Below are 22,144 nucleotides of genomic sequence, written 5' to 3'. Positions count from 1 at the left end.
CCAGGACCCGGGGATCATTATCTGAGCAGAAGGCAGATGCTTAATGACTGAGTCACCCAGGTGCCCCTCCATTTTCTTTTTTAAAGAGAAAGGGAGATAGAACATATTTGTGTGGGGTGGGGCGGTGGTGGATAGAGAAGGAAAGAGAGAATCTTAAACAGGCTTTGTGCTCCGCTTGGAGCCTGATGACCTGGGGCTTGATCTCATGACCCCAAGATCATGATCTGAGCTGGAACGGAGAGTCTGAAGCCTAACTGACTGAGCTACCCAGGTGCCCTTCCTTCCTTTTTAATCAGGGAGGAAAATCTTTTCCAGATGTCTCCCAAAGGACATCCTCTTATGTCTCATTGGTCAGAACTGGGTTATACAACTATTTCCATTAAGGATGAATGGAAAAGCAAATTTCTGCAACATTAACTCCCTTCACAGACAAGAAGGGGTTAAATCTGTCTTCATTGGAAACAGATTCCTCAAATCAATATTTATAAAGAACTTTGCAAAACCCTTTCAGGTACTTTTTCTACTGATACTCATTAAAAACTTGGTAATGTAGGAAGTTGTTAGTGGTGGTGTTTGGGAGTAGGGAAAGTACTGGGAACTAATACTAACTGGGTAGCTACTGTTGGGGACTAATCCTACCTACAGATGAAGAAACCAGGCTCTACATGTTGAGAACTTTATGGCTGAGTGATACTGCTTTCCCCTCTAAAAATGAAGACACTAAATGCATGACACCACAATTTTGTGTGATCATGGGCTGATTAGTCATCAGTCCATGTAGATGTTCCATTTGAAAGGATTGTAGGTAGGAGTAAAGAGTTACAAGGCCCTAAAGTAAGAATCTGATGCCAAGTATAGTTTTAATATAGGACCCCCCCCCAATGCGTTATGGGCCCAGAGTGAGAAGTAGTACACATTTGTGTAAGGATTGCTGGTTTCTTGAGGTTTGCTGATCAAGGTTTTTTTGGATAAGTGAAGTGCATTCCAGTTTAAGTATTACTGGATATTAGGTTAACTTAATGTCTTATGCAAGATTAATAATTGTATGTACATGCTTATATGCAGGGGCTATATCATTAATGCACAATAATACATAGGGGCTCTGCTGGCAAGCATAATATATACATGCTTATATGCAAGGGGCATATCATTAATGTATAATACGTGAGGAGAAGACTGAACGACTAATGTATAATTAAATGTAATCTACATAAGAAACCTAAGGTAACATGGCAAGGAAGCAGTGATGCTCCAATATGGACCATATCTACTGATGATGATGAAGAGGATAATTACACCTGTTAATATTGAGTGTTAGTAGTATATGCCTGGCATTGTGCTGTTATTTTACATTGAGTACTTCATTTAATTTTCAACTTTATGAAGGAGGTGGTACCTCTATTTTATGGATGTAACTGTGGTTCAAGGTCACACATCTAGTAAGCACAGGTCTGTGATTAGAACTCCAGTGCTCCCTCTAGGACTGGGCATTTCTTAAAACTGTACTGCTTTCCCATTCTACTTTCTGAATTCTTTCCAGGACCACTGACTCTGACCTAAGCTTTCTGTGCCTTAACCTTATGCATCTGTAAAGTGAGATAATTCTACCTACTTTATAGAGTTCTCATGAGGAATGAACCATGATCATTCCTGTAAAATAATTAACAATGAGGCAAGCATAGTAGGTTGGCATTATTATTATAGAATTTATCTCTATTGAAATTTTCTGTGACATCTTTTACCTACTCTACTGGACTGAGACAGTACAGCAATTCTTAACACTTTTTGGGCTCAGGGCCTCTCTACACTCTTAAGAAATTACTGTAGACCTCAAAGAGTTGTTCATAAACATTGTTCATTATTATCATTACTGCTTTGAAATTAATACTAAAATGTTTGGCACAAACAAGCACGTGATTCCTTAACTGCCAGAGTAATGCCATCATATACATCATGCATCCCCTGAATCACTTAAACTCGTGAGAGAATGAACACGAAAAAGGCAAAAAAAAAAAAGGTGTTTGTATTATGAAAATAATGACTTTATTGGCGTCCCCCAGGGTTCCCCGGACCACACTTTGAGAACTGCTGCTCTAGGTTCCTTGCTTGATGAATGAACCATCAGATTCTGTTGTTCTGTCCAGGGAACCCATGGTTTCAGAAGTCAAAACAAGAGGCAGCGCCAGAACTCTGTTCAACTGAAGGCCCCTACGGGCGCTTCCCCGCGGGCAGAACGGTCCTCGGCAGCCTCCGCCGCGCCCACGCTCCTCCCAGGCCGCGAAGCCCGGCGCCCGTACCAGCTCCGGGTGGAGGGCCAGACTCAGTGGGCTGCGCAGTCCACCGGCTTCCCGGGCGCCCGCAGACAGGCCCCGCCCCACCGCCTCTCCTCCAACTCCCGGCTTCCATGGCAACCGAGGCGCGCTGCCCAGGCGACTACGCCCCCGCCTCGGGTTAAACCATTCGCTTCAGGCACCTTCACAGGGGGTGATGGACACACGGGAATATGATAGAACGCCTGAATGTTACTCGGTTCCCATTTTTTACCGGGTTTGAATGATACAGTTTGTTTTTCTTCTTCACAGCTGCCTGTGCGAGAGTAGTGCCCGTCTCGCCTGCTCAGTTCAAACGCCTCCCCCGTCCCAGGCCCGGAAATGGGCCGGTTTGCTAGAGAGGCTCGCGTCCGCGGGGGTTGGCGCAGAGGAGGGGGCGCGCGACAGACGTAGCGCGTGGGGGGCGGGGCGGCGCGCAGGGGAGGGGAGGTGGGCAAGATGGCGCCCGGCGAGTGATTCAGCCTAGTTACGTCCAGCGGCCGCTGAGACTTCGGGGCGGGGGGTTCTGCCCCCACTGCCGCCCTTCCTCCTCTCCCCCGCCCCCGGAGACCCCCTTTTACCCTTCCTCCCTCTACCTCGGGGTGGGGGTGGGGGAGCGGGCCTGGTTCCCGGGACACCATGTCGGACTCTGAGGAGGAGAGCCAGGACCGCCAACTGAAAATCGTCGTGCTGGGGGACGGCACCTCCGGGAAGGTCAGTCCTCCAGCGGGCCCGCCGTCCCCGGCCTGCAGGAACCCCGGCGCGGCCCCTGCAAACCCCAGCCTCCTCCCCGCCGCTCGGCGTCCCTTCGTTATCCCAAGGGCCGGGGCCCGTCTGATCGTGGCCTGGGGCCAGACACGAAGTAGGCGCTGGGTGAAGGCTGACGAGAGCCGTCCAGCTCTCCTTAAATTAAAAAAAAAAAAAAAGAAAAAGAAAAAGAAAAAAAAATCACTTTCCAGCTCCTTGCCTGCGCGAACTCCTACTTCTTCAAGAGTCGAGCCAGCATCGCCCTCGTGGGAAGCTTTCCAGCTTCTTGCCTCTGAGAACTGGCAAAAATCTGCTCTTTTCACTTTAGTCCAGGTCACACTTTGCCCCCCCCCACCCCCCGCTAGCCCTCTCTGCCCCCCCATCCCCGCACCGCCGGCCGCCTTACGGTTTCACGTACCTACACTGCACTCCCAAGAACGTGGCTCTGGAATCAGATTCCCTGGGTGAGCCCTGCCCCATCACTTACTGGTCGGGACACTGGAGGGCAAAATTGCCTCCCTATTTGTGCTTCATCGGTAAGGTGGCTATTGATAGGGGTCTCCTCAGAGGGTGAAGTGTGCAAATACACATTCAGTGTGAAAATCCACATAAAGCTTTCAGAACATGGTGTGCACTCAATAAACACTGGCTGCTGTTTCATAGCATCATACCTGTTCATCACTGCTCCCTCCAAGCACAGCACCTGTCAACACAAGCACTCATTCAGCAAGTATCTATTGAGCGCTTAATTTAGGCTGATGCTGAGAGTACAGTTGCTATCGTGGCCGAGGGGATCCTTGCTTAGAGTCTAGTCTCCGGTGACGGTTGATGGAATAAATGAGACTGAGTGCTTGAGAATATCCGACGGCCAGTACCCTTACCTCTTCAGGCTGACGTTTTTAACTCTGGGTTGTGGAGCTCCCGAAGAATCATCTCTTGGTGCTTGCTCTTTGGGGAGGGTCCATGGGATCTCAAAACAGTGTGTAACCACCCCCCAAATAAAGTGAGGAGCCTCTGCCCGGGGTGTCTTCACACCTGTCGCTTCTGTCCAAGGCGCCAACACTGTTTCTGGGACTATTGCTAAAGTCTGTCTCCTTTCTTCTTCCCTCCCTTTTCCCAGCCAGGGTCTTCAGAAACGCAGGTTGTTATTGTTACCAGTTTCCGGCTCATGATTCCCCTTTACTGGTGTAACTTGGACCCTGGTTTCTCTGGTGACGACTGCTCTTTGCATCTTCCCTGGCAGTTGGCCCTGCGGAGCTGCTCCAGTCTTTGGTTCTGAGATTTGAGTTCCTAGGGCACCTGGGAGAGTTGTCCTTTATGTGCAAAATTTGGAGCATTCTGTTAATTTCTTTCTTGCCTTTCCGGTGATACTTTGTTACTGATTTTTATTGCTGAGGAAAAACAACCTAATATGCTCTGATTACCTTTAAAAGATTTTTGGGAAGAAACTTTTCGAATGTTTCAATTGTTTTAAATAAATCAGCATTGTTTCTAACACTCTTATTCAATAAAATTTTGAGGTATATTTGTTTAGTTTTCTTATTATTCAGTGTTCTTTTGAATACCTTCTAATTTTTCATTTCCTAAATCCTTTTATGGTCAACTCATAACTGAATTCATTTCCTGTTTAAAATTATAATGACAATCTGTAGCACTAAAACACTTGTTAAAAGAGACAAAAATTGCCAGTTACCTTGTGGTCTTTCATAATTCTTTAAATTTTTTACTTTTCTTCCAATATTTATCAGTTAGTTTCATACACGTATTAGTTGAATTTTGTTCATAATTTTTTATCTGGGTTTTTTATTTAGCCTGCCGTTTTTTCTTCTTGTTGCTAATTTAGTGTGAATAATTACAATTTTTCATCTCTGTCTAAAATTCTTTCTAGTGTAGGACAAGACATGATTTTTTCCCTTCCATATTGTTGAGTTAGGACTATCATTCTGCTTAAAAGGGTAAGAGTGGTAACTGTTTATGGTGTTTGACTTAGTCTTTATCATCTTGACTAAACTCTTTTAAAACTATAAAGGCATTTTCTGCCAGAGATTTTCAGATACAAACATCAGAAACCTAACCTTTATTTCAATATTTGTATATCAAGCTTTTTTCTTCTTCATGCCCTATTCTGCTCTCAAGTTATTGGCAGCTACCAACATTCCCATTCTGTTTCCTTTACTATCCTTTTATGAAGTCAGCATCACTTTCATTCTTATTTGTATCCTGATTGAACTCCTGGCTATTTTTTCTAGCATTAGTTTTTCTTGTCAGTTTTAACTCATGGCATTTAAATACACATTGATGGAAGCAATAGAGTATTGATATAATCACTAATAATTTCTCCAGGAGAAATTTAGCTGCTCCTCCTAGTAACATGTGTTTCTAGTTCTTTCTGTTTTGATTCATACTTTTGATTTTATTACATATTTCTTAAGATTTTTTTGAGGCAAAATATTTTTTCTTGGTCTTTTTTTTTTTTTTTTGGTATTACTAAATGTAGTGTGGTAAAAATTGTTAGCAGAAGCTCACTAGACACAACGATATAAAGAATCAGATAAAGATGTTTCACAAAAAGATGTTTCACATATGGTAGATGATTGTTCACTTCATAATTGTTTAAGAAGGGTATTTATATAATGACTTGAGAGAAATTATTAAGTGTGAAAGAAGGCAGAAAGTCTAGAGAATTGAAGAGGAAGTGCCTACCACTGATTCAGTTGATTTTCTGTTTAATTTTTATAGTATGTCCAGAGATGGTGTAAGAATACACTTTAATATTCTCATGTTCTCACGGGCCTGTATTTTTGACAGATTTTACTTTATTCCAATCAAAAAATCCTAGCTTTATGTTTGCCTCAAAAATGTGAGGGTAAGGCTTTCAGAATCTCGAAGTCCTGTTTCCAAGAAAAGAACCTTCGAATTTTTAAAATTTTTAAAACTATTCATTAATATAAAAATACTGAACTTTGAGAAGCTTACACGAAAGTGCAAAATTTCCTTAAATGGCACTATGCTAATGTTACATGTGTCTTGAGTTTCTCTTTGTCTTATAAAAGTATAGCAACCATCCCTGTATTAAACATTTTGAAATATCTGTAATAGTTAAATAGTGGCAGTTATTTTTCTCTGGAACTCTGAACCTCTTAACAGGAGATTTTGAGTTAAACACGCTCAATGGCGTAAATAAAGATAAATGAAAAACAAAGTTTTAAAAAGGAATGCTTACCTTTTTTATTCCAGGCTCTCAGTTTTTATATTATTGTTACATGCTTTAGGAAGCCAAACAAATTTTCATTTGAGTGTAGTGAGTTGATTTCTCAGTGCCTAGCAGAACATCTTTCTTAGGGTGTTCAATAAATATTTGACCACATATCTTAGAAATTTATTACAAATGCTGAGTATTTAAATAATAAATGAATTAGACTTAGGGTGTGCAGACTGTCACTTGTGTGAAAAATAAGGTTCTTGTGTCAAAAAGAATTTTAGGTCTTTTTGTTTGAAGAAATTGAAATTTGGCCAAGTTTCCTTTTGCATTGCTGCACTTATAATTAATTATACTAAGGTGTCTTGGGAATTTTATTTTAGCTTTCATTATTTTAGGAGTTGATATCTAATTTTAACATTTAAAATAAAAAAGGGCAATTTTCACTTAACTTTGGTAGCCTTTCTTAAAGAGCATAAAAGCTTTGTGAAGCTGCCTTTCTTTTTGGTGAAGTTTACAAATAAATAGGGCATTTAAAATGTTTGAGAAACTTTTAAATTATTGAGTTATTTCAGTTGTTTCCAGAATGGTTTTTATTCTGCTTTGATAGGAAATGGTACTCCAGAGTTTTGAATACAACTTCGAGTTGTTATTTAGAAATATGTAGAAATATGTATATCTATTCTGGTTGTAATATTCTTGTGACTTAATCTTTATGGTTGTTGGATGGAAAATATTTTTGCCCACTTAATTTTAGTCTTAAAAATACCAACTTCTGAATTTTAGGGATAAATAATATCTCAGTCATTCTGTGGTATAATTTTCATTAACATCTTCAATATAGAGAAAAATTAGACATTTAAAGATACTTTTTTGTAAAGGAAAATTATATGAACAGACTTTCCTCCTTTTAATTAGTACTTATTGTTGTCTGAGAGCACAAATATTCAGAGTATTTAGCCTCAGAAATGAAACTTAGAATTGTATTGAACTGATATATATGGATATTTAGGATTCAGATCTTTAGTCATGTTGTTTTAATTTTCTTGTTGATAAATCTCAAATTCTAATTTCCAGCAAGGAGAAGGAGCTTGACTATCAGGGGATTTAAAGAGATCTAACCTATTAGTCTGTTGTCCCCACTGATAGCTGTTGGCAAGTGAAATTTACCTGGTGGAGTGTTAAGTCCCTCCTTGCTTTGTAACTGATTAGAACTGCTTAAAGTTGTTGGTTGGATTAATGGTAGTATAAATACTAAGATTACTTAATAAGGTTTAGTAATGACTTTCTGTTTACATTTCTAAAACAAAGACATTAATTTTGATATTCTATGCATCAATTTTTTTAGACCTCCTTAGCTACGTGTTTTGCTCAAGAAACTTTTGGGAAACAGTACAAACAAACTATAGGACTGGATTTCTTTTTGAGAAGGATAACATTGCCAGGTAAGAGACTAAAAAATCTTGACATAGAAAATTGTACATATCTTACAATAATAGCAGAAATATGTAAAATAAATTTGGGGGCTCTTTCTGCATGAAAATATATATAATTAGCAAATCTATCATAGGGAGGTTAACTTTCATCAGGATCTCCCATGAAGACGTATTGTCCATGGGTGTGAGAGAAAAGTTTATGTATTCCCCCATTCTCCTGCTGTTTTTGACCACTCCACACATTTTTCGAGAATAAACAATAGTTGCTTATAAAATTCTAAAAAGTTGAAAAAAATCAAATGTTATACAATTTTAAACAGATCTTGTATAAACTAAATGCGAAAAGACTGGAAAGGATTATTTTTTTAAAATATTATTTTGATTAGCCTCTGCTTCAGTTTTTTGTTCAAGAGAAAGTTGGAACAGAAGTATAATGTAGCTATGGAACTTCTGTGCTCTAATATGTGAATGCTGTTTTATGCAAGGCAGCATGAAATTGCTGGCATTTAATAGACCACTAAAATTTAGGGTCCCTAGGCACTCATAAAAATACAGTTTGAGCATTCAAGATGTTTCAGTTCACCATGCAGAGAAACTATTTAGATGCCAGTTGCAGCACATTTTGTGGGAAATACAGGGAAATAATAACAAAAAGAGAGTGGTTTCTGTTTTAAGTTAGTTTCTGAACAATTGGGGCTTTAAAATGCTCTGTCCATTCATTTGTGATGGTTAAATTATATGTTTAAAGTATTTTATTAAAAGCAGTTTATCTTGATTGACTTTCTAAACCAGTCCATCTCTCTCCTCTCTGAGGAAACACATTTGAATAAAAACGGTTGCAAATGTAGTGTCAGATTCATATACTGGAGCGTGAGTGATATAGTGGGAAGGGGTTTAATAAATTCCAATATTATTGAAACATGTTAACCTCTGAAACACCCAGTCTGTCAGACAACTCTCCATCAAAGTTTTAGAGCAGCTAAAGAAAACTCTTGGTAATTGAAGGTATTCTGCTTATCTCACTAGTAGTATGCTCTATTATATTTTGTGATTGTCTGTATTCAGCTACCAATGAAAAATAAATTGAAAGATAGAATATGAGAAAAGAATTCCAGCTTTCTGTTACTAAGTTATTGTTCAGCAAGAGGCTCAATGAGAAACATATGCATATTTTGTTTCATTTGTATTTCCTTTTAATGTATTCAGAACTGAAAAATCTCATTTTATTTTTATTATTCTCATTTGTGTGGATAGGTAATGCTACATTCAGAGTATTTATAGCAATTACTAGAAGAATATATACACAAGTTGTATAATATACATGCTGAAAGCTTATTTTTTGCAACAGTTTTTTCAGAGATGCCAGTTGTACATAGAGAACCGTCATATATCTAGTTATTGATTATTATTTTTGATGCTAACTAGCAAGAGCATCAGCTTTTTGTACCATTGATATTACTTAGTTTTTCTGACTTTTTTTTAGTTCAAAGCCTTAAATACAGGAACAAGCAACATTCAATCATTAAAAATATCTTAGGACTGGTTTTGGACATTTTATAATAGGTGATATATACATATGATGATTTCTGATCTGTTGTACAATACTACCCATTTTAAAGTTTTATCACTTTGTAAAAAATATTTGGTATTTTTGAAATCAAAATTTATAGTATAATATTTTAGAGTTAGAAAGTACTTATATTAAAAATGACATTAGGAAATTTATACTCTTAATGAATGTATATTTTAATGAATTCTTGATTAAATTTTTATTTTGATGGGTAGAATTCCAGAAAAAAATTCTTCTTTTTTAAAAGGCAGTTGGTTTTATGTTACTTCATGAACTCAAAATTATGTTAGAAATTTCAGTAGGAAAAAATTGTTTTAATGTAACTTGATATTATATAATTAATAAATACATTAAGAAATGAGGTAAATAAATTACAAGGTTCACAGTATATCCTTTACATATTTTAAACTTAATTTTAATTCATTGTAGTGTCAAATGTAGGATGGCTAATATTTGTATCATTTGCTAAAACATTACAGGCAGCATTATTGAATTTATAGTAAAGAACATACTAGGTGAATCTAATATTTGTGAAATATTCTAGTAAGTCTTCTGTCTATTCAGATTGTTAGATGTGAATACCTCCTGTCCATCTATTGACATTCTCTTCATGCATGTTTTCAAGGTCATTACTTTGTAAATATTCATCCATTTTAGTATATTTCATGTTCCGGTATGCTGTATAGTCTGGATGCAACCACTGTGCAGAGTTTACTGCTTAAAATAGTGTATCTGTTAGTCAGAGATTTTGCTGATAGAGCTTCTTAAGAGCCTTAGTCAAAATACTTTCAGGAAGCTTGTGGGTACAGTCCAGTAAACAGCGTTCTACTGTGAAAAGGATTTCTAAGTCTTTAGTGCAAGAAGTGGGCAGACTTGTGTTTTTAGTTCCATCTTGACTATGCAGCACTTTAAGTAAGGTTAACCAAGGCACCAAGTGTACTTTTACAAGGTCACTGTTGAATCCTCTTGGTGGCTTTGATTCATACCAAAAGCAGCTTACCTGTATTTTGTCACCTCATTTACTTTATTTTTTTCCACTGGTTACATGTCATTTCTTACTGGGTAGCAGGAATTTTGTAGCATTTTGCACTTGAGATTAGATTGCTGACAATCTCCTTAATGTTCTTTATTAGTAGGAAATTTATATCAGATATATTCTTGATTTTTAAAAAAAAATTTACAGTATTGATTATTTGAGTACTATTTTTATAGGTTATTAGGTATGTCACTTTGAAAATATACATGGCAGCTTTATGTATTTATATTTAGGGAAATTAAAGTGAATATTGATTAGAATTCCATCTTTATGTGATTGTTTCCCAAATAGGGAAATTTTATTTTTATTTTTATTTTTATGTGTTAATAATCCTAAAATCCACATGTAGAAGTTAAAAATATATTTCTAGACATATGAAATAAATATGAAGTGAGTATCATTTGTGGAAGCTATAATGATGGCAGAAGTGGGTTTTTTTTGGGGGGGCTAGCATTGTCGATTATCAGTAACGCATAACTATTTTTATTTCTGAGGTACCACAATATGTATATTAAAAAAACAAGCCAACAACAATAGTGTTTATATAGAAAGGTATGAATTTTAAAAATACCTGCAACACATGAATATAAATATAAACTCAGATGGGAGGCAACTGAATATATGATTTAGTCTTGAAATGATGTAGTGAGGATTTGGAAACATGAATATCATGTTCGTAAAGTTTGTAGCTAAGGTGTTCACAATAACTAATTCAGATTGGATCTGACTATCAGAATTTAAAGGCAGAAAAGCTTTATATTTCTTGGTGCAAAGCTAAGTGATAGGATTTATTGGCCTTGAAGAAAATGGTATTAAATACCTTGTATGAAGTGCTGCCTACAATCTTACCAGAATAAAGTTAATATTGTTAAGCACTGTTTGTTTGTTTTTTTTTACATAAACAAATGACTGTAAAGAGTCTGCAAGTAAAATGAATAGAGTACTGCCTGTTTATCTAGGGGCTTCTTGAAGCGATTTAACATACTACTAGTGACCGCTAGTCCTTTCTCACCTGCTTAGTGTGAGACAGTGTCATAGAATGACTTCAGTTTTGAAACTTGAAAAATTTAGATTTTTAAGTAAATGGGTTTATTCCAGTTGTTGGATAAGTCTTATTTAGTTCATGCATTTTGGTTTTCATCTTCACAGAACTCTAAGAACATTTTTGTCATTACTCTGTGAGTGTTGAAAGTGTGTGTATGTGGGAATGATGACGGGTGATAAACTTCAGGAGCTCTCATTAATGCTAATGGAAGTTCTTCATGTAAATCCTTTGCACGTTGGCAGATGCAACAGACCTACCTCAAAATAATGGAAAGATTGTAATACAAACCCAACAAAACTTAGAGTTAAGGGTAAAGCTTGGCTGGTTAATCCATTGTTATACTTGCTTTTCAGTTGAATGATGTGACTAACATTCTCTGATTTTAGTGTTTGGCATTGGCATAAAAATTCATGTCTGTCTTTCTTTCTTTTTTTTTTTTTTAAGATTTTATTTATTTATTTGACAGAGAGATCACAAGTAGGCGGAGAGGCAGGCAGAGAGAGAGAGGAGGAAGCAGGCTCCCTGCTGAGCAGAGAGCCTGATTCGGGGCTCGATCCCAGGATCCTGGGATCATGACCTCAGAGGTCAGCTGAGGTCATGACCTCAGCCAAAGGCAGAGGCTTAACTCACTGAGCTACCCAGGTGCCCCCAAAATTCATGTCTTTATAATCTTTTTTCATTATTGTTTTTGAAGTGAGAAGATTTTTTTCAGTGTCTTATGTTTTTATTTTGACTTTTTCTGATTTGCAAATCATTCAGGAAGGTACATTTTTTAGTGTGAGAGCTCATTTTGAAGATACTAATTGAGACTTTGTCTTCTTTAGAGAAAACTGCATCATTAGGAGAAATACTTTGAAATGTTAAACTAGAAAGTATATTGGACATGGTCTTTAACTTTTGGGTTTATGGATTCATAAGGGAGAAAAGTTTATCTCATAAATTTTTGTATCAGGCAAATACTTTGCAAAATAGATGAATTTTAAAGATTGCTTTTTAGTGCTTAAAAAAAAAAAAGATTTTATTTATTTATTTGTCAGAGAGGGAGAGAGCACAGGCAGGCAGAGTGGCAGGCAGAGGCAGAGGGAGAAGCAGGCTCCCTGCTCAGTAAAGAGCCTGATGTGGGACTTGATCCCAGGATACTGGGATCATGACCTAAGCTGAAGGTAGCCGCTTAATGGACTGAGCCACCCAGGCATCCTGCTTGCTTTTTAATATTTTTAAATGCTTTTATAATGCTTGTATGGGGAGGATTTGTTCTACCATTTTATGAAGGCTTTGAAGCACATATTATGATTTGTTTCAATGGGAATGCTTTGAACAGTAAATGCATCATAATATTTAGTGATATACTGGGTATGTATCCTGTATCTGTTCTGAAGAGGGCTGTCATATGTGTTTATATTTTATAGATCAAATTTGAAAATATGTGGTTTTAAAAATTATGTTTCCTATTGCATATAAATAGGTGACATTTAAATTTTAAAAGTGCATTAATTTGAGATGAAACTCTGGGTCCATTTTTGTAGTCTATTGTTAATCTGTGAGTATTAGAACCTATAGAGTTTAGAGTTTACAGTAAAATTCATTTATGTGCTGTAGGGTAGGTTAATATATAAAGTTCTATTTTTATTTTTAAATTATATTTTTTTACCCCCCATACAAGTGTTCTATCATCCTATTTTCTGTTTAAGAAAAATTTTTTTTTAAAGTTTTGAGCAGTTTATGGATTAAAGCTTTTTTTATTTTGGTAGTAATCATAAATATGGTTCTACAGAAATGGGGTAAAAGTATAAACCTACATTCTCTGTTATAATTTCTTTTGACAATATTATTTCACAGTTCCAAATATCTGACCATATGAACATGAAGAATAAAAGGCAGATTAGGGTTAAATAAATAAATAAAAATCTTAAAAACAAAAAGGCAGATTAGGTCCACAGTTTATCGATGTGACTTAGAATTCTTTGGAACTGTATTCAATTGTTACTTTGTTACTTACCTTTTCTGCATTCTTGTTTTTATATTCAAGGGAACTTGAATGTTACTCTCCAAGTTTGGGATATAGGAGGACAGACAATAGGAGGCAAGATGTTGGATAAATATATCTATGGAGCACAGGTATGACATAAATTCTATGATTATTCCAGTTCTAAAAATACTCTTCTCACAAGCACATACAACTGGGTACACACATACATAAACACACACACACACAAACACACACACACTCTGTCTCTCTCTCTAACTTGATTTTTATCTGATATGTGGAGAGACTAATTTTATATTTTATGCATATTCATTTTTCTCTTAAAAGATACATCTCAGATTTTTGTGTCTGGCTTTTTTGTTGTTTAATTTTTTTCTGCTTTAAACTGAGTACATTCAAAGCAGATATTAGATAAAAAAGAATTGCTGGACAGGGATTTGTGGGAAGCCACAGTTCTTTGTTTTGCTCACCTATTTGGTAAAATGAGTTTTGAAAATAATAATCTCCTCTTTGTCCATTAAAGTCTACCTTCAGGGGTACATACTGGATTTTTTAAAAAGATAAACATTACATTAGTCAAGTTTCTCATAATATTTGGCTCTGAATGTCAAATAAAGTAACTTTATTGTTTATAGATTTATCTAGTTAGTGGAGAGTGGGAAGATTTTGTGAATCTCAGGGCAATAATATAAAATTAACAAATTTTTCTTCACTAAAAATTGAGGGTATGTAATTCTCTTATTTTTTCCTTTCCATCATTTAAAAACTTATTATTTGATTTATGTAAATTTGTTTATAAATAGAAAATTATATATAAAATCAATGTTGATGTGAAATTGACATGATATAAAATTAACCACTGTTAAAGTATATAATCAGTGGCATTTAGTGCATTCACAATGTTATGTGGCTGTTCTTTTAAATCATTTTTTGTAGTGTTTTATGCTATTATGTAATTGCTTAAAAATCAGACATTATTGGTCAGATTTGTAGAAATTAAAAAAGATTTTCATCTTTTTTAGGGATCCTGAGTTTAGTAAAATATCTGTATTCTCTTCTGATGTCCCTCATATCTTATGAGAAAGAGCATGTTATATTCCCTCTTATAAGTTGTCAAATAAGATTTCTGTTTTGAAGGTACATATGACATTTTTTTCTTGCCTTAAATTGTTTATACTTTACAATTTATGTGAATGTTATAAGACTGTGTCTTGTTTAATTGAACAGCAATGTAAGTACACTATTTCTGAGAAGTTCATGAACATTTTCATGAAACTGTGCCGGGAAACTATGAATTCTGAGATGATAAAAATGAATTATCATAAATTAATTAAAATATACTTAATTTTCTCTGCTTTCCAGAGATTCTAAATTAGCTTATGCAAAATACGTGAAGTACATTTTTCTAAATATATGAAAATTTTTTATCTAGGCCAGAGAAGCTTTGAGGACAATTCACTACCAAAAACTGAGGGGAATGTTACTTTCCAGAAACATTGCTTTCAAAAATGTTCCAATAGCATTTTAAGATACTTAATAACTTTATATAGTCATATAATTATTCTTCAAAGTGTATCTATACTGTTTCTAGAGTTCTTATAGATGCTTATATTGCTCATCTCATGAATAGATTTTGGTATAAATGTTACAGGATAGAAATTCCTCAGAAATGATGTTTTGACAGGCTGTTTTGAGGACATCAATTTAATGTATTATTTAGGATTGTGGTTTAGGTTCTCTAACTTATGTATTGTATATAGAAAGAATTATCTTATATATATCTGGGCTATTAAGCTAGTGAATCTATTTTTCTTAAAGCATTTCTGAACATTAAGAAGCTTATTGGTAGGCTGGGAATGAACTTAGATTCAAGTAGAACTGTTTTACCTTGTTCACATTTTACCCCCAGTAGCATTAAACTTGAGTAATCATCTATTGAATAGTGTTAGTTGAAACAAAATTGGATTGACACCCAAGAAAGAATTAGTGAGGTATTTTGACAAGAACTAGTTCTAAGAATCGAAGTATTTCCCAGTTAAATTCCCGGATTTTAAATTAACTTAAAATTTTCTAGGAGTCTTCAGAAAGATGTTATAGGCTATTTTTCATAGTGGTTACAAGCAAACACACAGTACATAGTGTTTAGTGCCCTGTAACCTGTGGCTAACAGAGGCTAATAACAAACCTCAGAGAAGGACTGGGTGTTTCATTTTTGTAGCTCTTTCCGTCCTGGAATCTAAGTGGTTTGCAAACACTGCCTTACTGAGCATAAACTCAATGAAGTGTAGTCATTTGTGAGGCAGAATATAGCTACTATTGTGTGCCAGTGCCCCACACAGATTAGCCAGCCTGTTAACCACCAACAAAAGGATTTGGTTGCCCACATGATGGCTGGGGAGAAAGCGCATCGCAAAGCTGGACTCTCTGAGACCGTGTGCTGTCTTTTACTGTGCATTTCTTACTTGGATATTTACCATCTTATAACTGATTATACAGACCTCTTTTGCATTAATGTTTCTTCTTATAGGTTGTACTTACGGAGCAAAGCGTATGTTGTAAGTACTATGGTACAATCTATATGTTCTAACACATTTCCACATATAATTAAAAGCTAAAGTAGATTATTTGTTGTACAAATCAGGGAGAAAAAAATACCTGTATTACGGGAACTGGGAACCTCTCATTTTGTGGAAGGTTAAATTGTGTGTGTATTGTGCCTGTTAAATTTCTGAACTAAATCTATGGAATAATTTACAGTATTTAGATAAGTTATTGTCCTTTGAAGCTTCAGTATTCCTTTGAAAATGCTATCTATCTGGTTAATGGTTCATTATGTTCATTAGATACGGTGATAAGTGAAAATAGATGAAAACAAAATACTGTATGAAGAAACTTTATGCAATATTTACTCAAAGTCTTGTGGTTTATAAAGAGAAAGGGTGATAGTGTCTTCTGGTAATTGCAGGCAGAAAAAGTGAAGTTAAGGCATAGAAAATATAGGGAATTTTTGTTGAAGAATTTGAAGATATAGAAGGATTTCCAGAAGTCATAACAAAAAGATTTGGGATGAAGAGGAGCAGTTTGAGGGTAAATCAGGGAAAGCAAGCACAGAGCAGTGTAGGGAAGAGATACAGGAGAAAGATGAATGGAAGGTAGGTAGGTGATAAAAGTGCATCAGGGACATGAGACATGGAGATGGGTTTCGATAGCCTTAGGGTTGCCAAGAAAAATACTTCAAGCAGTTCCTGGTAGATTGCTTCAGTTGTTGCCAAGATGTGTTGCATTTCTGAGGGATTTATACTTTCTTGTGGCTGAGAAGATTCTGATAGTTTTCTGGAAGCAGTCAGAAGAGGTCCGGATTGATGGATGTGGTGAGAGATTCAGGGCTTTGAGGGTGCTTGTGTTAGAGGCTCCTGAAGAGGTGAGTACTTAGACGTATGACTTTGGTGTGTGCTGAAGCTGCTGGGTAGAGGCCTTGGCATTGGTCAGTGGCTGCTTGTATGAGTTTTGGTCAGAAAGAAGTGCCTTCTGTCTATGTGATCAACCTTTTGGCCATAGAGTTGTTTATATTACTTCCTTACTATTCTTATAATGTTTGTGGGAGTAATAGTGATGTCCCTTCATTAATTTGAATTTTCTCTTCCCTTCTCTCTCTTTTTTGGTTAATCTGGCTGGAGGTTTACCAGCTTTTGGTTTTGTCGATTTTCTCTATTATTGTCTTCTTTTAACTTTCACTGATCTCTGCTCTAGTTTTTATGATTTTTTTTTTTGTTGTTCTGCTTTCATTAAGCTTCAATTGCTCTTCTTCCTCAGTTTCCTCAAGTAGAAGCTTAGATCATTGATGTATCTTCTTTTCTAATATATGCATTCAATGCTATACATTTTCCTCTAAGCACTGTTTTTGCTATATCCCACAAGTTTTGATAGGCTGTGTTTTTATTAATTTATTTTAAAACTTCTCTTGAGACTTCTTTTTTGACCCATGTGTTATTTAAAAGCATGTTGTTTAATCACCAAATATTTTGAGTTTTTCCACCTCTCTTTTTATTATTGATTTCTGGTTTAATTCCTTTGTGGTCTAAGAACACAGTTGGTATGATTTCTATTCTTATAAATTGGTTAAAGTATATTTTAAGGCCCAGAATGTAGTCTGTCTTGGTGAATGTTTCATGTGAGTTACTGATTGTCAGCTGCTTAATGTATCAGTCAGTGAAAAAGGGGCGTTCAGGTCTCCATCAGTACTAGTGGGTCTTCGTATTTACAGTTCTATCAGTTTTGGCATTACATATTTTGATACTCTGTTGTTAGGTGTATACACATTTGTTAGGTGTATACACATTAAGGATTGTTACATCTTCTTTGAGAATTGATCCCTTTATCATTTTATACCTAATACCTTTTCTTATTCCAAAGTCTGCTTTGTCTGAAATAAATATGAATACTCCAGTTTTGTTTTCATTAGTGTTAGCATGGTATTTCTCTATCCCTTTACTTTAATTTGTGTTTTTATATTTAAAGTGAATTTTCTGTAGGCAATGTATAGTTGAATCTTGGTTTTTCCATCCCCTCTGACAATCTGTCCTTTAATTGGTATATTTAGATTATTCACATTTAAAGTGGTTATTGATACAGTTTGGTTAATTTCTGTCATATTTGTTTTCTATTTCTTGTGTTAGTCTTTTGTTTTCTTTTAAACCTTTCTCGCTTTTATTGTTTTATTTTAACTCTTCTCTTAACCTTTCAGTTATACATAAATACATTTTTTTAAGCAATTGCCCTGGAGTTTTCAGTATATATTTTTAACTAGTTTAAGTCCACCTTCACATAGCACTGTATTGCTTTGCATGTATAGTTCAGATACTTCATAAAAGCATTATTCTTAATCCATCCCCCCATCCCTTATGACATGGCTGTCATTTATTTCACTTACCTATATGCTATAATCACTCAATACATTGTTACTATTATTAAACATTTGTATTTTAGATCACGTAAGAATAAGAAAAATAAATGCTTTTGTTTTACTTTTACTTACTCCTTTTCTAATACTCTTTCTTTTTTCCTTCCTCGTATCAGAGAGATCATATGATAATTGTCTTTCTCTGATTGACTTATTTCGCTTAGTTCTTGTATGTTGTCTACCTTTTCCATTGGAACCTTTTTAAAAATATTTATCATTATTTGTTTTAAAGTCCTGATCTGATCATTCCAAAATCCATACCATATTTGAGTCTGGTTCTAAGGTTTACTTTTTCCTTCAAACTGCCTTCTAATTTATTTTTATTTTTATTTATTTTTTAATTTTTAAAATATTTTATTTATTTATTTGACAGAGAGAACACAAGCAGGCAGAGTGGCACGCAGAGGCAGAGGGAGAAGCAGCCTCCCCACTGAGCAAGGAGCCTGATGTGCAGGACTCGATCCCAGGACCCTGGGATCATGACCTGAGCCGAAGGCAGACCCTTAACCGACTAAGCCACCCAGTCGACTCAATTTTTTTTTTTTTTTAAAGCAAGATATGATGTATAGAGTAATAAGAACTCAGGTAAATAGGGCTTTAGTGTGAGGTTTTAATTAGCCAGGAGTTGGTCTGTGTTTAATGTTTGCTGAGTCTCTAGGTACCAGAGACATCCAATTCCTCTAGTGTTCTTATTTTTTTCTCCCTTTTTGGGTACCTCAAAAAACTCTTCCTCAGTTGAAGTTTGTGTTTTGCAGCTCTTTCAAATGTAATATACTGCTATTAGGCTGGAACCCAGTTGGTGTTGTGGTACAGTGTGGAGGCAGGGAAGCATTCTATACACTTTGATTAAGTCACAGTCTTATACTGGCCTTGTGTCCCTGGGCTGTGACCTTCACAAGTGTTTAATAGCTCTTCCCACTCAGGTGAGAGAGGATGGCTAGAGGCGGGTGGAGATGGGAACTGTCTTTTTCCTATGTGATATAAGACACTGGTTAAGCATTTTTTCCTAGACAGTATGCCCACCTCCTTTTTTTTTTTTTTTTTTTTTTTTGTGGATAATACTCTGGGGGTATTTTACAATGGTTAATTTCTCTCTCACCATGTCAGAGCCATGTGGGGGATATTTCTTGATGCTTTACCAAAAGGATCTGATAGGGTTTCTGGAGGTAAAATCTGTGAAAGTGTAAGAGTACTCCCATACTGTGTCACCTGGAGTTTTTCATTCTCAAAGTGGATCACATGCAGCCTCCAGCAGTTTATCGAAATTATCATTTAAGTGTTTCCACCCTTTACTGGCAATAGTGGCTTCTGTTCAGGTAAACATGTTTTGGCTGTGACTCTTTTGATTCACCTATCTCCCAGATTTAAGGGTGGTGACTTACCCTGCAAACTCAGTTCTCTGTTTTGTCCAAGAGAAGTCATTGATTTTTAGTTTGTTTAGATTTTTTTCTTACTATAAGGATAGACATGATGACTTTTCAGGCTTTTTTACAGGTCAGAGTTGAAACTGAAAATTCTAGAACACTTCTGTATTTTATTGTCTTTTCTGTTTTCTCATTTTCCCTTTTCAGATTTTGACCACATTGGTGTAGGTCAGAACTGGTGAAGGATTGTCATGTTAGGAGCAAAGATGGAATCATAGTTTTTTACATTAAGTATTATTGAGAATGGGGTTTATGAACAGATGTTTGGGTTGATGGATAGCTAGATTAATGAAAGGCATTTATCCTTCTGCCTTTCTTATGAGTTCTGAAAGACTCATAGGTGTTGCTCTCTTAAAAATATTGGACACACTGATCTAGATCAGGAATTGGCAAACTTCTCCTTAGAGAACCAGATAGAAAATATTTTAGGTTTCACAAGCCATATTGTCTCTTGTAGCTACTCAGTTCTGCAGTTGTAGTACAAAAGCTGCCATTGATAATACTTAAATAAGGATGACTGTATTTCAGTGAAAATTTATTTACAAATATGGGCTTTGAGCTGAATTGACCTGGGGGCCACAGTTTACCAATTCCTATAGTATCTAATTTAATTTTTTAGAAAAGATTGTATTTATTTATTAGAGAGCGCCTAACCATGAGAGGGGGGAGGTGCTGAGGGAGAGGGAGAAGGAGAAGCAGATTCTCAGGGGGCCTGATGTGCGGCTCAATCTGGGGACCCTGGGACAGGGTCCAAGCCGAAGGCCAACAGTTAACTGAGTGAGCCACCCAGGTGCCCCCATTTTTTTTTTTTTAAAGATTTTATTTATTCATTTGACAGAGATCACAAGTAGGCAGAGAGGCAGGTGCAGAGAGAGGAAGGGAAGCAGGTTCCCTGCTGAGCAGAGAGCCCGATGTGGGGCTCGATCCCAGGACCCTGGGATCACGACCTGAGCCGAAGGCAGAGGCCTCAACCCACTGAGCCACCCAGGCACCCCCCCCCCTTTTTCAAAAATTTTTATTGTGTTATGTTAGTCACCATAAAATACATTATTAGTTTTTGATGCAGTGAGCTCCATGCCCAGCGTGGAACCCAGTGTGGGACTCAAACTCATGACCCTGATATGGAGACCTGAGCTGAGATCAAGAGTTGGAGGCTTGGGATGCCTGGGTGGCTCAGTTGGTTAAACGTCTGCCTTCAGCTTAGGTCATGATCCTGGTGTCTTGGAATGGAGTCCCACATCAGGCTCCCTGATCAGTGGAGAGCCTGCTTCTCCCTCTGCCTGCTGCTCCCCGTGTTTGTGCACTCTCACTCTATCTCAAATATATAAATAAATAAAAGAGTTGGAGGCTTAATTGATTGAGCCACCGAGATGCCTCAGTAGTACTTAATTTTTATTCTATAGCTCTGGTCTTTGGTATTGATCACAAAGAGAAGATGGCCATGTTTTACTTGCATATTCTATCACATTCACATATTGATCCATGTTAAGTGAAGATTTTCGTATATTGATTTGAAGAGTTCCAAAAATCTAAAGGTTTAAGAGATATCACAAGTTGGTGGCTCAATCTATGACTATAAAATCTACCTCAAAGTTGCCTTGGAAATGTGATTCTTATTCGCTCAAAATAATAAAGAAAAAATTCCTAGCCATTACGTAATTTAAAAAAAAATTTTAAGTTAGTTTTTAACTTTATTTACCTATTTATTTATTTTTATTAAAGATTCTATTTATTTATTTGACAGACAGAGATCACAAGCAGGCAGAGAGGCAGGCAGAGAGAGAAGGAGGGGAAGCAGTCTCTCTGAGAGCCTGATGCGGGGCTTGATCCCAGGACTCTGGGATCATGACTTGAGCTGAAGGCAGAGGCTTTAACCCACTGAGCCACCCAGGCACCCCGTTAGTTTTTAACTTTAAAGTTAGTTTTTAAATAAGTCTATTTTTATTACTTTACATAATCATGTAGACATGTTAAGTATTTTAGAGGTGGATGACAAAAGCATTGCCCAAGATCAGTAGATGGTAGGGCCAAGAATGCAGTCCAACAGCAGTCTGACTTTCAGGACAGAGCTCTTTTAACACAGTATATTGTATCATTCAAGTCAACTGGAGGTGGAGACAGTAGATTGAAGATTAGTTTTCTTTAAAGGCCAGTTTTGGGGCATTTTTCTTTTCTTTTTTAAAGATTTTATTTATTTATTTTTTTACTTATTAATTTATTTGATAGGAGAGGCAGAGAGGGAGGGAATCCCAAGCAGATTCCACTGAATGTGTAGCCCAACCCTGGGGCTTGATCTCATGATCTGGAGATCATGACCTGAACCAAAACCAAGAGCCAGATGTCCAATTGATGGAGCTACCCAGGAGCCCCGGGGATGTTATTAATAAGAAAATTGCAGGGCAGGGGGTCCTGGGTGAAGGGAGGGAAAAAG

General features: G+C 36.4%; 1 protein-coding gene across 6 annotated transcripts in view; it reads left to right on the top strand.

Annotated features, from left to right (window-relative positions):
• Nucleotides 1-2,712: 2,712 nt before the first annotated feature.
• The window catches only part of RAB28 (RAB28, member RAS oncogene family), a 102,805-nt gene continuing 83,373 nt past the window's right edge, over nucleotides 2,713-22,144 (top strand). For 5 of the 6 annotated variants that reach the window (XM_080797796.1, XM_080797793.1, XM_080797795.1 and 2 more), the window contains exons 1-3: nucleotides 2,713-3,023; nucleotides 7,604-7,700; nucleotides 13,372-13,460. In XM_080797796.1, coding sequence (XP_080653922.1) covers nucleotides 2,949-3,023; nucleotides 7,604-7,700; nucleotides 13,372-13,460 — 261 coding nt within the window. In that variant the 5' untranslated portion in view covers nucleotides 2,713-2,948. Of the gene's footprint in view, nucleotides 3,024-7,603; nucleotides 7,701-13,371; nucleotides 13,461-18,662; nucleotides 18,875-22,144 lie in introns of all 6 variants that reach the window. The other variant, XM_080797798.1, reaches the window with a different exon arrangement.

This window comes from Martes martes (assembly GCF_963455335.1).
Source record: "Martes martes genome assembly, chromosome: 2".
Lineage (NCBI taxonomy): Eukaryota > Metazoa > Chordata > Mammalia > Carnivora > Mustelidae > Martes > Martes martes.
This window is presented reverse-complemented; position numbering and strand designations above follow the sequence as displayed.